General features: G+C 47.2%; 1 protein-coding gene across 1 annotated transcript in view; it reads right to left on the bottom strand.

The window, feature by feature from the left end:
• Positions 1 to 4,762: 4,762 nt before the first annotated feature.
• OPRL1 (opioid related nociceptin receptor 1) overlaps positions 4,763 to 15,736 on the bottom strand; it is a 50,890-nt gene continuing 39,916 nt past the window's right edge. Inside the window, exons 5-6 of the mRNA XM_054846001.1 lie at positions 8,151 to 8,506; positions 4,763 to 7,873 (exon numbers count right to left, since the gene is read on the bottom strand). Of these exons, the coding sequence (XP_054701976.1) occupies positions 7,350 to 7,873; positions 8,151 to 8,506 (880 nt within the window). The 3' untranslated portion in view covers positions 4,763 to 7,349. The remainder of the gene's footprint in view (positions 7,874 to 8,150; positions 8,507 to 15,736) is intronic.

The raw sequence follows: 15,736 nt of genomic DNA, 5'->3' as shown, positions 1-15,736 counted from the left end.
TCTATTTTCTCTCAGAAAAGTATGACAATTATCTAACGAAGCTCTTTGAGTGGAATTACACATTAGCCTGAAGCTTCAAGGGCTGTTTAGTGGCTATTTTCCCTTTAAAAAAAAAAAATATTTGATGTCTAGATAAAAAACAGGCACTCCTTTAAGTGCCTACAGCCAAGTCTGGTGCTCACTGGATAAATAGGGAGAGGCTGGAAAGCTTTCCCCGGGAGGAGGTGAGCAGCCCAGGCTGCACCAAAGGGTGGTGGGTGCCTCTGCTAAAGCACCCCACTGCAGCGTCCCCTCACTGGGCATGGGGGGGGGGCGGCTCTGGGTGCTGCCACCAGCATCCCACGTGGGAAGGGGAATTCCCAGCAAGGGTAAAATAAACTATAATTTGGGAGTGAGACCTTTGACAGTGTGCAACTGTCCCCATTTTCAGTTTTCCTGAGATGTAATTTCTTTCTCTGTCTTCCACCAGGACTTCTGTATGTCTCCGTCATCTCCCCTTGCTCCTCCGCTTCCCCTGTACAGCTCATGCCTGAAGAACAAGACACCTTGGGAGTTTTTAAGGTCCAAACCATCCACTGTACAAAACTCAGTAAGACAGCTGAATAAGGAAAGCAGAGAAATAAGGATTCAGTTTCATAAACTTAACCCTCAAATGAGATCAGAGGCTGGTAATTAATAAAGTCAGAATTCAATGCAACGAAAAACCTCCCCTGAGACTCAGCCTGCTGCTGCTTGGTATTGATGGAAATGCTACGGATGTAATTACATTTCTCTTAGCCGTGCGATGGAGACAGCGGGCTCCTCTGTGCCATGGGCTGCTCTTGGTTGAGCTTCTTCCTTCCCAGCTGATCATAAGCCAGGGAGATGAGGCTGATAGCCATCATTTCGCAGCGGATGGGGCAAGTCAGAGCCAGGCAGCTCATCATACACCATCCTGGCGGACAGCCCCAAGGCAGAAAGGCTCAGTGGCATCACTAACACACATTCGTCAAAAGACAAGAGGCAGTTTTCCAGCCGAGCACATTCAAATTAAACCCCAGTGCAGATGCCAAAGCAAACTGCGGGGAGAGCAGCCCCGATCAGCTTTCCATATCCACCTCTGAGCTGCCACAGGAATGCAGGGAGCAAGGATAAACACCAGCACCAGAGGTTGGGCTCATTTTCTGCTCTTTTACGCTTAATCCCTGGAGGCAAGTGATTATCTCCAGGAATTTTCTCTGTGGTTAAGCAAAGCAAGAGCAGCGCAAGGCTGAGATGAGGGAAAGTCCAAAATATGTGAACAAATGACCTATGCACACAGAGAAATTGCTATTAATGCCTAACATTGAACAAACATTAAATAGCCAAATCACAACACAGGATTTGTTTCACACAGAGGAAATCAAGCTGAAAAGCCATTAATCTTGATTTCATATTGACTATATAGCTTGTGTTTTTATTCCCCACCACCATGAATCAGCATGGCATGAGCTTTTCAGAGCATTTGCTGGACATGGCAGACTGGAAACACACAGAGAAATCAATGTTTATAGAGTGGACAGAGCAAGTCCAAACTTTGCCTGGTCTCCTCTCTGTGGCCAGGAGAAAGGTGATGTGATGCAACCAAAAACCAGACTGTGGGAAGATGTTAATTCTGTTAGTGGTTTCCTTGGAAAAAAATCAAGTTTCCTGCTTGGTTTCCTGCAGATTCATCCTTCACTTCACTACACTGAAAATCTGCTGTTTGGCAGGGCTGGTGCTGCTCGGTTCCTGGCTCCAGACCTGCCTGGCTGCAGGCCCGGAGGGGAGGGAAGCGGCGGACGCTCTCCCTGACCACTGCAGGCAGACAGGAGGACTCCAGCCGCACAGGAGTTACATCCCCTCACGGCAATAACATATAATAGAGGAAAAATACCCTTTGCTGCAAGAGTGGGCTGGTTGCATTGGTTATGAGACCTCCCAGTACCAGCTGCCTGCATGGGCTCTGCAGGTAGGATTTCCCACCCAGCACCTATATACTGCAATAGGCACAAGGATTTGAGAGCAAAGCAGGAGCAAGAGGCAAGGACATGTATAACACCACGCTATACAGACCCACAAATGATCCAATCTGCTCGTTACTCAGGAAGATGCCAAGTGATGCCATGTGCCAGCACAGAGTGATGCAGTTTGCTCCCAGAAGACCTTCCAGCAGCTTAACCACGGGAGGACCAAATTCCCAAGAATCCAAACATGACAGATGTTCTCCAGGCAGGTGAAGGTGATTCCAGCTGGTGTTGGATATTGTTGTGCACTTTCTACCCCAGGGAGCATTTAGTGAGCTTTTGGGTTGCTGAAGCAGAAACCTTGTGTGTAGTAGGAGAGGAGGCAGGTGGGAGAAAGGGCTGTCCATGTCTCCAAGCGCTGCAGAGAGCCAGCATCACTCCTTTACTGCAGACAGCTGGGATTTCACTGCATTAAGGGAGAGAGAGAGAGAGAGAGAGAGAGCGCGCAAAGTCAGTTTACATGGTTGATTAGCATCATCGTTGCCAAGATACATAACCATGTTGCTCTATTTATTGATTATTTCATTGTCATGCAATTTATACCAGGCTTCAGGGTACTGAAAAAAAGGAACAAAGGGAGTTTGTGAGCCATGGGGCATTTTGACCTAAAGTGTACCCACCCCAATAGCAGTTCCTTTGCTTGAAAAAATCCTAAAATTCCTTCTTTCAAAATTAGTTTTGGCCTTAGCACGTTTGTTATCACGTTTTGAACATAGGTGGTGTGTAGCTCCGGTCTAAATGGGCAAGATGGCAGGTGCATGCAGCCACTGTGGGCCACTCAAGATAGATGTGCATCAGCTCAGCTGTGGCAAGGGGAAGCTACAGATCCTGTAACATCACATCCTCATCCCCAAAAAAACCCTATGCCTAACACCTATTGGCATCACACAGCATATGCTCTATTTATAGTCCATCCCTGTTCCTCACGCAGCACCATGACTTGGGTTATGAGCCGATGCTGAAGCCTCAGGTCTGCCTTCCATTTTCTCTCCCTTCTTCCAGCCTCATCACCTCACAAGCCTTTTTCACCACAAAGCTGAGACATTTTTCCCTCCAGCAATCCTCCAGGCCTCCCATCTCAGCTGTGTGGTTCTCCTCAACACAGGAGAAGGCCAAGGAGTAAGGACTGGTCCTTCAGACAGCCCTGGGCAGGGCTTGGGGAGGTGAAGATCAGGGATGTGAATCACCAGCTGATTCTGCAAAGTCACAGCAACGAAGCTCTGCCGCCACAGAGATTCACTTGGAAACACGAGGTGAAGCCATGAATGCACAATCAGGGCTACAGTTCAGGATCTGTCTGAAGAAGGTTCTCCTTGCTGAAGGAAGGAGAAATTTGTTTATGCATAAATAGCCACAAAAATAGCTGAAGGAAAGCAAAGGCAAATAAGTGGGAAAGCAAACTGAAGTTTTTCTGGCAGAGCCCGCTTTGCTGCCAGTCAAAGAGTCCCTCTGCTGAGCAGGTAACAAAGGCTGCACCAGAACCAGCTGGTTCTGGAGATTCTTTTCATTTAAACAAAGAGGCTGTAACTATGGAGAGCACCCACTTTCCCTATAAAGCATTGCAGAGTCAGAGCCATCCCTCTCCAGGCACACGTTGTCCTATCCAGCTGTGATATTCCAGAGTACCCAGAGAGACATCAGAGCCCAGTTAAAGTTCTTTAAGGAGTTAACAAATCTTCCTCTATAGGAAAAAAAAAAAATGTGCTTCATGTCAGGGGAAAGTTGTTGGCTGAACAGCCTGGGCAGAGGGAGAGGAAGGGAGATGCGGCACGGGCAGAGCAAAGCACCCCTCAAAAGCCAGAGCTTTGCCCAGATGTGCCAGTGCCATGAGCCACCGAGCTCCTCAGGGAAGAGCTCAGCCCCCAGCTCATCCATTCCTTGGCCTTTCCAGCAGTTGACTCCAGCCAGCAGCAGCAGGGAGAACACTTAGTACATTAATAAATCCCATAATACTGAATAAAGCACTTTGGTTTATGGTTTTGCTATAAGAACTCACCCCTGGGTACTTATAATTAACTAAACTGGAAATAAAGATTTCATTTTTTTTTCCCACCAATTTTCTTTTTCTTTTTTTTTTTTTTTTTAAAAGAAGAAAATCACCACTGCTAATAACAAACTCTCTCCTTATATTTACCTGCTTGGGTAGGAATATTGATCTCTGTGCAGAAAGAAGGTGCTTTCCTTACTGCACATCTCACTGCCTAATTCATCTTTCCTGGTTACAGAATATTGCTTTGGCTTTATTTGCAGAGCAGTTCTGTAATTCATTGCTCTCCATGATCATGCCTAACCCCGTAACGCCTGGCAAGCATGTGGGGAGTAAGTGGGAAGACCTCCTTTTAGTCCTGCATCAGACTTCACCTCTGACAGCAGGCAGCTGCCTGCACCGCTGCCCTGCCCGCACCTGACAGCTGCCTGCTGCGAGACCCAGAGTAGCTGCGGAGGCTGGCAGGGTGCAGGCAGCTCACGCTCATCTCCAACTGCTGATTTTTCTAGCATTTTCACATCTTCTTCTTCCAGGCTGCCTGAAGACAAAGTTGACTTCATAAAAAAAAAGTTCCCGTTGATCTCAATAAAAAGGGATCGGATGCTTCGGTGTTATTGTATGTGCTCGGCAGTGGTTTTGGCTGGAAAAATGAGCCCACGTGCAAAGATCCCGGCAGTGTTGGGGTTGAAACAACCCCCTGACCCACGCAGCTAAGTCTTTCAGACTCCACATCATTCAAAGTACAGGGGGTTTTATTTTCCTTTATTAAAGCACACAAGTAGCCACCTAGGAAATTGTCATTTACACTGCGGTAATTGTAAAATCATACCAACACAACCGTTTCAGGAGAGAATTAAAGAGCCTGCGCTTCAGCCGGCCAGCCGATCGCAAGCCTTTAACTCCATAGGCACAGTACAATAAAGCTTTTGCTTTCAGGTTTTTGTTTCTCTTCTTATAACAAACTCCACTGAGCATTGAACAGAATGCCTAAACACATTCACTGCAGGGGCCACAGAATCACCCAAAAGCTTAGTAAACGTACATTTATTGAGTATTTGATTACGTAAGATCGTTGCAGCATAGTCATTATAACAAAATCCTCATTAAAAAAATGCCAAACACTGGTATATTTTTTCCAGAGGACATAAATCTACCTAAAAACCCAACCAAGAACTACAAGGGGAAGGTGGCTGTTCCTTAGCCAGCCACTAACGAACGCTCTCCTGCTCCCTAACGGCACGGCAAGAAAAGCCTGGCAGTCGGTTCCCAGCTTCGTGCACAACCGCACCCAGCACCCCGTCAGACCCTACGACAGCTGACGGGCTGAGAAGACTCACAGTTGCTCCCTGACCAACACTGTTATTGCATCCACAAATGCGACAGCCCACCAAACTCTTTTTTTTTTTTTTTTTTTTTCAAGGTCATGGATGCAGCTTGCCAGCAGCGTGGTTCTCAGGGAGTTCTTCTTAGCATGCTTGGGGGTTGTATGAGATTTCCTGGTGAGCGCTTGGGGATAAACATCCATTGCAAAGTGCTTAAAGTGCCCAGATTTTCTCCTCCCCCTACTTTATTCAGGGGAAGCGCTAATTGCAAAGTTTGCTCTGGTTTCCCTCCAGATTCCCAATCAAATGCTAATCAGCATAAAAATCCTCCCAGCTTGAGCAGTTGACAAGGGATCTGGGTCCTATATGTGGAACATTGGAATTGCATCTATATTTTTAAGACCAACCATAAGGGAAACACTCTACATAGAAATAGAACATTGGATTCTTTTATACAGCATATATAAAGAACATGACAGCATTAAAATATTGGCAAATCAATACATTAAAAATACAGAATCTCATAGACCAGAGCACAAGAAATATATTGACATGAAATCTGTACAGTCCGGACGACGCTGCCGGTTCTCGCGTTGGAGTTGACCTCCCATCTCCGAATGGAGGTCGTTGCTTTGCCTCCCCATCAAGCACCGCTGGCCATCACTGCCCAGATTTCACCGGGATGTTGTGCTACAGGGAGAATACAAGTCTGCTGCCCTGCCAGCACGGAGGGCACTGAGTGGTTAAACTCTTCGGGAATGCTTTCATTATCAAATGAAATGACAGGGCATTTCATTTTACACAAAGTTCTGACCTAATGGGAAAGGAAAATCAATCTACGGTTGGCAGGAGGGGCAGCACCTCGGCAGCACTTCCCAAGCTCTGTCAGTATCGCGGATCTCATTTCATTAAAAAAACGCCCAAACAACTACCTTTTGTACGGTTTGCACACGGCTTATCTCGTGTGAAGCAGGTGAGACTGCTTTAGGCTGCCCCTCCTACCAGAAATGTCCACGTCTTCTGGAAGAGCTGCATTTCTGACTTCTCCGAAATGGCTTTCCCCTATACATAAATACAAGTCTATATAGGCCACTTCATTCCTTCCTCCTCTGACTGAGAAAGATCCCCAAGGCATGCTTGGCAAGATGAAATCCTACAATATAGCTGTACCTATAGCACTATAGAGAGGTGTATATACAGACACATTCTGTCCATTATTACAATGGAAATACAGGGTTTTAAAAAACCAACAATAGCAGCATGTAAACAAGGATTTGTGTTCGTTTCATCTGTCTTTTCTTCCTCCTCTTCCGAGCTACCTTCATCAGTTTTGACAATCCCTTCTCACCACCCTGCTCCCCTCTCAAGGGTTTTTACTGCAGACCCCATCTGCAGGAGCTCACGTTGTCCTCCCCGGGCTGCCAGCCGCGGGGCAGCTTGAATTTCCCTTTCCACCAGCTCCCTCCTCTCCCTCCCCGCATCCTTCCCTTCGTGATGACTCATCCTGGAAATGATCTTGGGTTTTTGTCTGACGGCTGCTGCCCACTTTGGCTTGAGCAAAGTCTAATTTCAGAGCAATGCTGCAGGAATAAAACCTGCACACGAGCGCCTGGTGAGCCATATGAGCTGCTAGTGTCTTAACTCAGGGAGGAGAAAAGAAATGGAATAGCTTGCATTTTGTCTGTCTCCCAGCAGTAAGTTTAAGTCCCAGGAGCAATGCCTGCTTTAAAGCCTTAATTCCTGAATTGTCAATAACCACCGGGGTTTTGCAGGAATCAAAGGGCTGATTTCAAACACGTCCCTTAGTGCAGCGTGCACTGGAATTAAAAATGCAAATGGGCTCACTTTCTGCATGCTCTTGCAGTATCCGGTTTTCCCAACCCCCAAAATTGTTTCCTTGGTTTCTCGCCTCCCAGTTTTGAGGTCCTGCTAAAGAGCCGTTATCTGAGTTAGCTCTGACGTGGGGGTGGTTGGACTCTGCTGGGCGACAGCCACCATGGGAATTTCCATGCCTAGTCAGGCCGGATTGTTAGTCCCCTCCGAGTTCTTGCAGGCATAGGCCACATCCTTGGCAATGCTGCACATCCTGTTGGACATCTGGAGCTCGGTCCTGAAGGCAGTGGGGAAGCAGAACTTCTTGAAGCATGCCTTGAAGTTCTCATCTAAGAAGGCGTAGAGCACGGGGTTCAGGCTGCTGTTGGCGTACCCCAGCGCAGTGCAGAAGCAGGAGATGGCCAGCTCGAGCTCGCTTTCTGCCTTGGCACCCAAGCACTGGACCAGCACGAAAATCTGGATGGGTGTCCAGCAAATGATGAAGACGGCCACCACCACCAGGACCATTCGGGTGATGCGCCTCAGGTTTCGATCCTTCTCCTTGGAGCCTGAGAGGACACGGACATTCTTGAGTCGTCTGATCATGAGACTGTAGCAAATGGTGATGATCAACACAGGGATCATAAAGGAGAAGAGAAAGACACAGATGCCAAACACTGGATCCCAGTAATCCACGGGTGAAGGGAGTTTAATTAGACAATCAATTTCTGCAAGTGAAAAAAATAAAAAGGAAAGGAAGATCAGCAAACCCGTACCAAGAAGAGAAACATCTGCACATTCAGTTTAGTTTAGGCATGTTTAATAGTGGAAAAGCAGTAGCAGTGATGCAGAGATGCAAGGGCAAAGAGGAAATAGTTAAAATGGCTTTACAGCAGAGAAGCTCACCACACTGCTGAAACTGGTACCCCTCTCCAGTGGCTCCCCAAGCCCATGGGTTCTCCTGGCCACCAACACCTCCCACCTCATGGATACATTTTTACTGACCGTTGTTTTCATTCTCCGCAGATCCCATCACCATTGCTGGGATGCCAAAGACAGAAGCCAGTGCCCAGATGCAGACGTTCACCACTTTGGCCTTGTGGGGAGTGCGGATGTCTAGTGCTTTGATAGGGTGGCAGATAGCAATGTAGCGGTCCACACTCATCATCGTCAGGGTGAAGGTGCTTGTGAACATGTTGTAGTAGTCTATAGAGATGGCAATCTTGCAGAGGACATTGCCAAAGGGCCAGAAGCCCAGGAAGGTGTCTGTACCCTGGAAGGGTAAGGTCATCAGACACAAGGTATCAGCCAGAGCAAGGTTAAAGATGTAAATGTTGGTTGCTGTCTTCATCTTGGTGAATCTGAAATGAAGGAATGAGCAATGATTAGAGCTCCATCTGACCATAATGGGTAAGACATTGAATTCTACCGAAGAGGCCATTCTGCCACTTTAGGAAGGAGATGCTGTATTTTTCTTATGTTGCAAGAGATTGAACACCACCCTTTCCTTTTTTTACGCTTATCAACACACAGCTCAACCCAGCTCCTACAACAATACAAATGGTGCCTTTACAACCAGTTTCATGGACAAAAGAAGCTTATTCCCAAAGACTGCAAGTGAGGACCATGAAAGCCTGAGGCTGTCAACTCAGATTGTGCTTTTTGAAAAATGACTTCAGTAAGGCTAATCTAGGATTTCATCACATATGGCTTCATTATTATAAATATTGGTGAGAGCTTTACCCACTAAGCTGATTTGAAAGGCATCATATGGTCCAGGGGTAAGTTGATTAGCTATTTTATATGGGCTCATAGACAAAGACTATGGCTAATGGGAGCTATCAAATCAGAACGGGCAAGATAGTCAGCCCTGGCCAGTGGCAGCTAAAAACTGGTGAGCAATGAGGTTTGTATCAGGAATCAAAATATTACAGTGGATATTTCTAAAGAAAGGGGCAGTTTGCGGATGAAGTCATGAGTCGACTCTACTTCAAAGGGGTTTTGTCATTTCTATATTACTTTTATTGCATGAACTGACTGCCCCAAAAGAAGATTCACCTTGCTCTAATGGTAATCATCTCCTTTTTACACATGGGAAACAATGCAAAGAAAGATGTGATCACCTACCCAAGGATACGTGCAGAGTTTGCAGAAATGGAAACTCAACGGTGACTCTGTGACTGAATCTAACATTTCAGCTCCAGGATGTTCCTCTCATGGGCAAAATAAGAGCTCAAATAGGTATAATTTTAAAACTATAGCTCATCTATCATTTACTACACTAATGGCCTTTGCAGAAACGTTGCCAGAAATGGCAGACAATGATGTGTGTTATTAACAGAAGGCAAGTTTATTTGAGGATAACACTTAAAACCGTAAACTACTGCACTATTTGTAATTTGATATGTGTTGGAATATTATGGGGTCCAATTTGACCAAAAAAAGCTCTTTGTCAAATCGATTCAGACTAGCAAACCCCCAACTGCATTCCTCAGCACTGCAGCCCCACGCCCCCCCTCCCCCACCAATGATCTGAGCTTCACGTCTTGATAGATTATTTGAATGCATGGAGGAACATTATCATTGCCACGCTCTGAACTCTGTTGAGACACATGGCGACATAGCCAGGTTTGCAAGGATAACAGCCAGGGATCCACAATCCAGAATATAAAGTCTATTTTTTTTACCCCTTAGAGCTCTAAGCTGTGCTTGTATTAGAAGTCAGATGTTTGAAAGTGGCTTCAGAAAGCAAGAACAAAGAATCCTACATTTGACCCTGAAAGCCAAGGGTAGCTTTTGGAGCAGGTGAACGTTGATAGAAGCACTTGAGGTCCCCACGTAAGCCTGAGTCAGGCTCCTCCTGGCCCAGAAATCACAGCAGCCAAGCAAGACAGTGGGTTCTTAGAAAGCCAGCCCAGATCAGATAAACTTATATAACAAAAAGCAGTAGACGAAAAATACCAGTGTCTTTCCTGTTGTGTAGAGATGAACAAGCAAAACACTTTGCAAATCCAACCAGGCAGCTGCCAGGGCTTTAAAGTTTTGGGACTTACTAAGCAGAATTACACAGGAACAGACTCCAGTGCTGTGAACCCCAGAGCAGCAGCATCTCAGGGAGGGCGAGTTTTGCTTTTTCGCTTGAATTCTTGCAGTTGGCACAAGTGGGGCAATGCACACAGGGAGCACAAGATGGGTCTGTGAATGGATTCAGACACTTTCCCCTCTAGGTCAGCAGGGTGGGTAATTAAAATTAAGAAATTAAATCACTGTTGTTTATCAGCCCACACAAAAATAAGTATTGTCAGCTTAGGCTTCAGGAAATTACTCAAGTCATCCAAGACTGTGTTAGCAAAGGTCTCCTGGGAGCTGTAGTCTTCCTCTGTATACCACAGACCTGGCTGGGCTCACCCAAGCTTCCCAAAGGTCAAACTTATTCCAGTCCATCCTTCCCAGAGGACTGGACTTGGAGGCAATTCATCAACATGCCTCTAACCCTAACTACTTTTACAGATGTTATAACTTGAGAGAATAACAACTGCATCTTTGACCCATGATGGGCAACTTCACCACTGAAACAGAAAAAATAAAAGGGTTTCTTTATACCAGTGGGAGAAACAAGCAGCGATCCACCCACCTCTACCACCCATCCAGCATCCACAGGGGACAACATTGCCTCCATGCACACTCCCGTGTCCCCAGCACAGTGAGAAGTTTGGGGCATCTCAGCTAAGCCTGAGCTTGGTGCGTGCAGCTTGCAAACCTTCAGCTCCCTCTTGCTCCCTTCCACCCCAGGGGACCTCACTGGTCCCTCTCCTCCAAGACACTTCTCAGCAAGAATTCAGAGGCTGGGTGCAACCGCTCAGCCTGGCCCCACAAAATCCGCCCTTCCCCAATGCACGGATGCCTCTCTGCTGTCCTTTTTCTCTCTGTCCCCAAGGTCACAGCAGAGCCACCTTCCTTCACTCACTCCAACGCGGGGACACGCTGGGGTGGCTGGCCCACGGCTTACCTCCTTCCACCCACCTTCAAGCGGATTTTAAGGCTCATTTTGCGCTCTTGAAAGGTGGGGAAATTAATTTACACCTAATTAATTACTTCTAGTTCCACTTTCTCTGCACGCTGCGAGCCAACAGCCATTATCCCAACCAACCAATGTTCCCAAACATTTCCAGAATGTTCAGTACAAACAAAAATCAATTAATCACTTCTCTGTGGATTAACCTCTTTTTCTTTTCCTCCGGGAACTGCGAGTGTTCTCTTTCTTAATCTGCACAAAAAAGACAAATTAAACTCTCGGGCTTTAGGAGGCACCTAAGGTCCCCACCACGGCACAGCACAGACACAACTGTGTCCTCCGGCACAGTCCATGGAGGACATTAACTCCCCACTGAGCCACTTTCTTGCATTTGGTCACAGAGGCAATTTCCTAATGGAGCATCTCCCACAGGGCGGTTCTCAGCTCTCCATCCAGCTCCACCTTTGTCACAAAAGTAATCGCTTTGCTCTGCTTTCCTGGCTGCTGAAGCCAAAGAGGAAAAAACATCTGGATATCAGCTCAGCACTCGGCTTCCCCCTCCTTTTTGCTAAGTGGACGTTGAGCAGCATTACCTGGAACAAAGCTGTGCTTCAGCAAGGGCAACCCACGTACTGGGCTTTGAGGTCCTGTTTTTCACAAGGACAGATTCTGTCCCTGGCTGAAGCGCAGGGTGAGCTGCAAACCTGTTGTTTTAGCATCATTCCCTCCTTTGCACCCAGCCACCGCAAGGCTGCAGGGCAGCAAGCAGCTCTGGATGCCCCAGGGCTAAGGACTAGCCAGCTGCAGCAAATCCACAACCTGAAATGACGCTGCAGACACCAGGGGCAGAGGGACCAGAGCAAAGCCTTCAGCCCTAGGGAACCGTGAGCATTATCTCCAGAAGCTCCCTGTCTCTTGGAGCCTCTTGATTTTGATATTTGTAGCTCGAGCTAATCAGGATGCAGACAGTGCTGTTCACCTTGAGCGGCTCCCTCCATTCCCGCCCCATGCCCTGGCATCAGTGACAGCCTTTGCTGCCCTCCCTGGACACGCACAGGGAAGCAAAACAGAGCAGAAAAGGCTCAGGGAGGATTTTCGCCAACCTGCTCCCACCCTCTGACAGTGGAAATCAGCACCGGTTCACTGACATCTCTACTCCCAACCTGCTCTTAGCCCACAGGTTGCATGAAGCTGATATTTGATCTGGCACGTACCATCGTGATTTGTGTCCTTCCAGCCATACTCCCCCACTGTGCTCACCGTGTCCCTGCTGCTCCGTTCACCTTTTCAGAGCCCCCTCATCCTGAAATCACCCAATTCAAGCCAGTTTATTCTTAATGGTTCAACAGGCCACAAAACCCCAGAGAATTTAAGGACAAATTTAAATCACTTTGGACTATGAAACCAGCAAAAGCAGCCAGCAGCACCAGCACATAAAAGCCTATTAATTACCTGGCGACTGACTAGCAGGGGTTAAAGTCTGCTGCCAGCCAGGACGAGCAGCAGCGCTTTGGGACAGATGATTTTCTTGCCCTCCGAGTCTCACTGGGTGACACTGGTGCCCTTCCTCTTCAAGGGGCTCTCTAGGGACCAGCACAGATGGACACACTGCATGGCCCCGATCGCTGCCATGCCAAGGGCAGAGGCTGGGCGGCTGCTGCTGCAAAAGCCTCTGCAACTCACCCGGGGACTCACAAGGAAGCTCAGGCAACCCCGAGTGGGCACACGGTGCTTTGGTGTAAGGAGGGCACTCACCAGCATCTGTCTTGCAGCAAGATGCTCCCTCTCATCCCTGTTCCTGTGCTGGATCTGCCTCTGCTGAACTGCTCGTGTCCTAAATGCTGCTGGGAATTGCCGAGTCCCCGCAAAGCACTGGGAACCAAGTCCTACATTAAACATCACAGAATTACTGCTGCACACGGGTAGTTCCTTTCCACTCATCCCACCAAAGCCAGGGGAAACCGAGCGCCCTCCAGCACACACTGGAGTTGCAGGAGCCATGTTAGCAGGGGCCACACACGGCTGCTATGAGCCATGCGGCTGAGCCCAGCTCACCGGGGCTCGTGGGGGCCTGAAAATGCGGGAGCCGCAGACCTGCCCTTTGCAGCAGGTTCTCTTCCTGCTCACCTTGCCATCCTTCCCCAGCTCCAATTACTCTGCACAGCACAGAGCCCTTGGCATGGATTTCCCTTGCCTACAAATTGCAACAATTGTCTTCTATTTTTTTCCCCCAGGAAAAGCTAAAAGAGGATAATCTGGAGAGAGCTGACGTCTCAGATGGCCCAACCAGTGTCCATACCGCATTAAACACTCACTTGATTTCAGCTCTGAGACACACAGCTGGCCGAGGCTTTTCCCTTAGAAAGCTTTCTGTTAAGAAAACAGCATCCCTGCAATGTCACAATTAACTTCATTTTCCCTGTCTCAACACAGCCAGCTGCCTTCACCCCTATTCTCAGGGACTGATGCAGTTTGCAAGCAGAATAATGGCTGGCACAGCCCAGTGCAGGCACCTCCCCATCACATCCCTCCTAAAGCTTTACCTGGAAGCAGAAAATGGAAGTGTAGGTCCTAATCTGCCTAAACAACTCCTTAAAATGCTCTGAAATGGCATTCTTCAATAGGGAAAGCTGAGCGTCCCCAGTACTTTGTGACACAGAAATGTCATGGCAAAGAGAAGTACCCTACAAACAAGGAGTAATTCTCATGGGGGCCAGAAGCTGCATGGTGTCCCTGGTCCCTTCCCTGGCACACCGGTGGAGGCTTGGGGGTCTGTCACACCCCATGCAGCAACTCTTTGGTTACTCTCAGTGTATGCATCGCCTGCAGCCCAATGGCCCATGCATGATCCAACCCCATGGCTATTGCAAGAACAATACATTCCCCTTCTCTTTGCTTCCTGAAAACAAAGCTCTTGGGCATCCAGCCTTGCAGAATTCAGTTAATAGATAGAGAGACCTCAGCATCCTGGTTTCCTCCACTCTTCCCCCAAACCTTGTTTCACATTCATTAAAAAGCAGTACAGGAAATATAAGCAGAAGAGAGCAAACAGCAGGAGAAGGAGGGAGGGGAGGCATTATCTCCCCTGGCAAGGAACTCCACAATGAGCAAGCAGAACAAAGCTGCAGACAAGGCAGGTTTCCACAATAGGCCCTTTACTGTCCAGGAAATCGTGTTTCTGATGAGAGCCCTTCTTGGTCTTATCCAATTAGCGCTGCTCAGTATTAGAAGGGGATTGACAGTCACATGATGACTGTCTCTATAAATTAATCATTCCAAATGTTAAATCACTCCAAATATAATAGAGATGTAGGCTGGGTTCTACAAGAGAAGGAGAAACCCAGAGGAGGCTTTGGATTTGTATTTTTGTGTGAAATACTGGGAGATTTAAAACTTCTCCCTTGGTGCGGCAAAAAACTCATTCAAGAGGAACAAAAACCAAGCCTTCCTGATGCCTCCAATTTCCTCAAGTGCTGATATTAGAGTCTTTGTATTTCCCAACTCCCTCAAAACCAGGAAACAATTACTGTCTACACCACTATACCATTCTTTTTGTGGAAGATAATACACTGGTTTCTTATAGGTTGTGTAGCATGTTGAAGTCTGGTTATCCCTGGTGAAATATAAGCATGGAAAGAAATAGAACAGCTTTTGTAGGGTGCACCATACCTACAGATGATACAGGTGCAGCACAGAGGGTTTGCCAGTCTTTTTTCCATTAATGGAAGAGATATATCATTAACAGTCCCAAAACCCCGCGTTGACTTACCAGCAACCAACTCTCAACCTACTGAAAAAAAAAAAAAGCTATTTAAGGCGTGAAGCCCCAAAGCACCAATGCTCCAGTCTGAGGAGAAAAACCTGTGCTTGAGAAGTCATCAACATCATCTTCGCATGGCCACTAATTTGGCAGCTCTGTGTGAATCTGCATACGTGGCCAAGGTCAAGAATTTGAGATATTGAGTCCAGTTTATCACCACACCTGCTCCTGACCTCAACAGACAGGGCAAGGAGAGAAAAATCCAGAATAACCAGAAGCTGCAGTTACTTACTGAACCAAGAAAGGTCATTTGCCTGGGTATAACTCAGCATTAATCTCAGCCAGTACTGAGGTCCCAGGAGATAACGATGGGGAGAACCAGGGGGAACCAGCACCATCTTCTAAGCGTGCTCTAGCTCAGTTATAACTTCTCCAGCACATATTATTCAAGGGGTGCCTCCAGGCTCATATAGAAGATTTTTGGGGAAAACAGAGATGAATCCCTAAAAAGGACTACCCAAATAATTAAAGCTTCTGTTGGCTTTTTTGTATATATAGGTGTTTCTGGATAAAGAGGAAATGGAAGAAATGGAAAAAGCCTGGGGGAGGTGGAGGTGACACCTGTCTTCAGTTTTCAACTGTAAACCAGTAAAACCAGAGGGGACACACACAAAAAGTTATGTTCCAGAGGAAATTCCAGTGCTAAACCCCACTTTCTTTTCTTGGGTCTCATTTGTCCAGCTGGAAGGTATCAAAGCCAAAAAGAAGTGGAACGGAAGCCACCATTTTAAAAGCATGGCCCTGCATAGCCATGGC

Source organism: Grus americana, chromosome 17, assembly GCF_028858705.1.
Source record: "Grus americana isolate bGruAme1 chromosome 17, bGruAme1.mat, whole genome shotgun sequence".
Classification (NCBI taxonomy): Eukaryota; Metazoa; Chordata; class Aves; order Gruiformes; family Gruidae; genus Grus; species Grus americana.
This window is presented reverse-complemented; position numbering and strand designations above follow the sequence as displayed.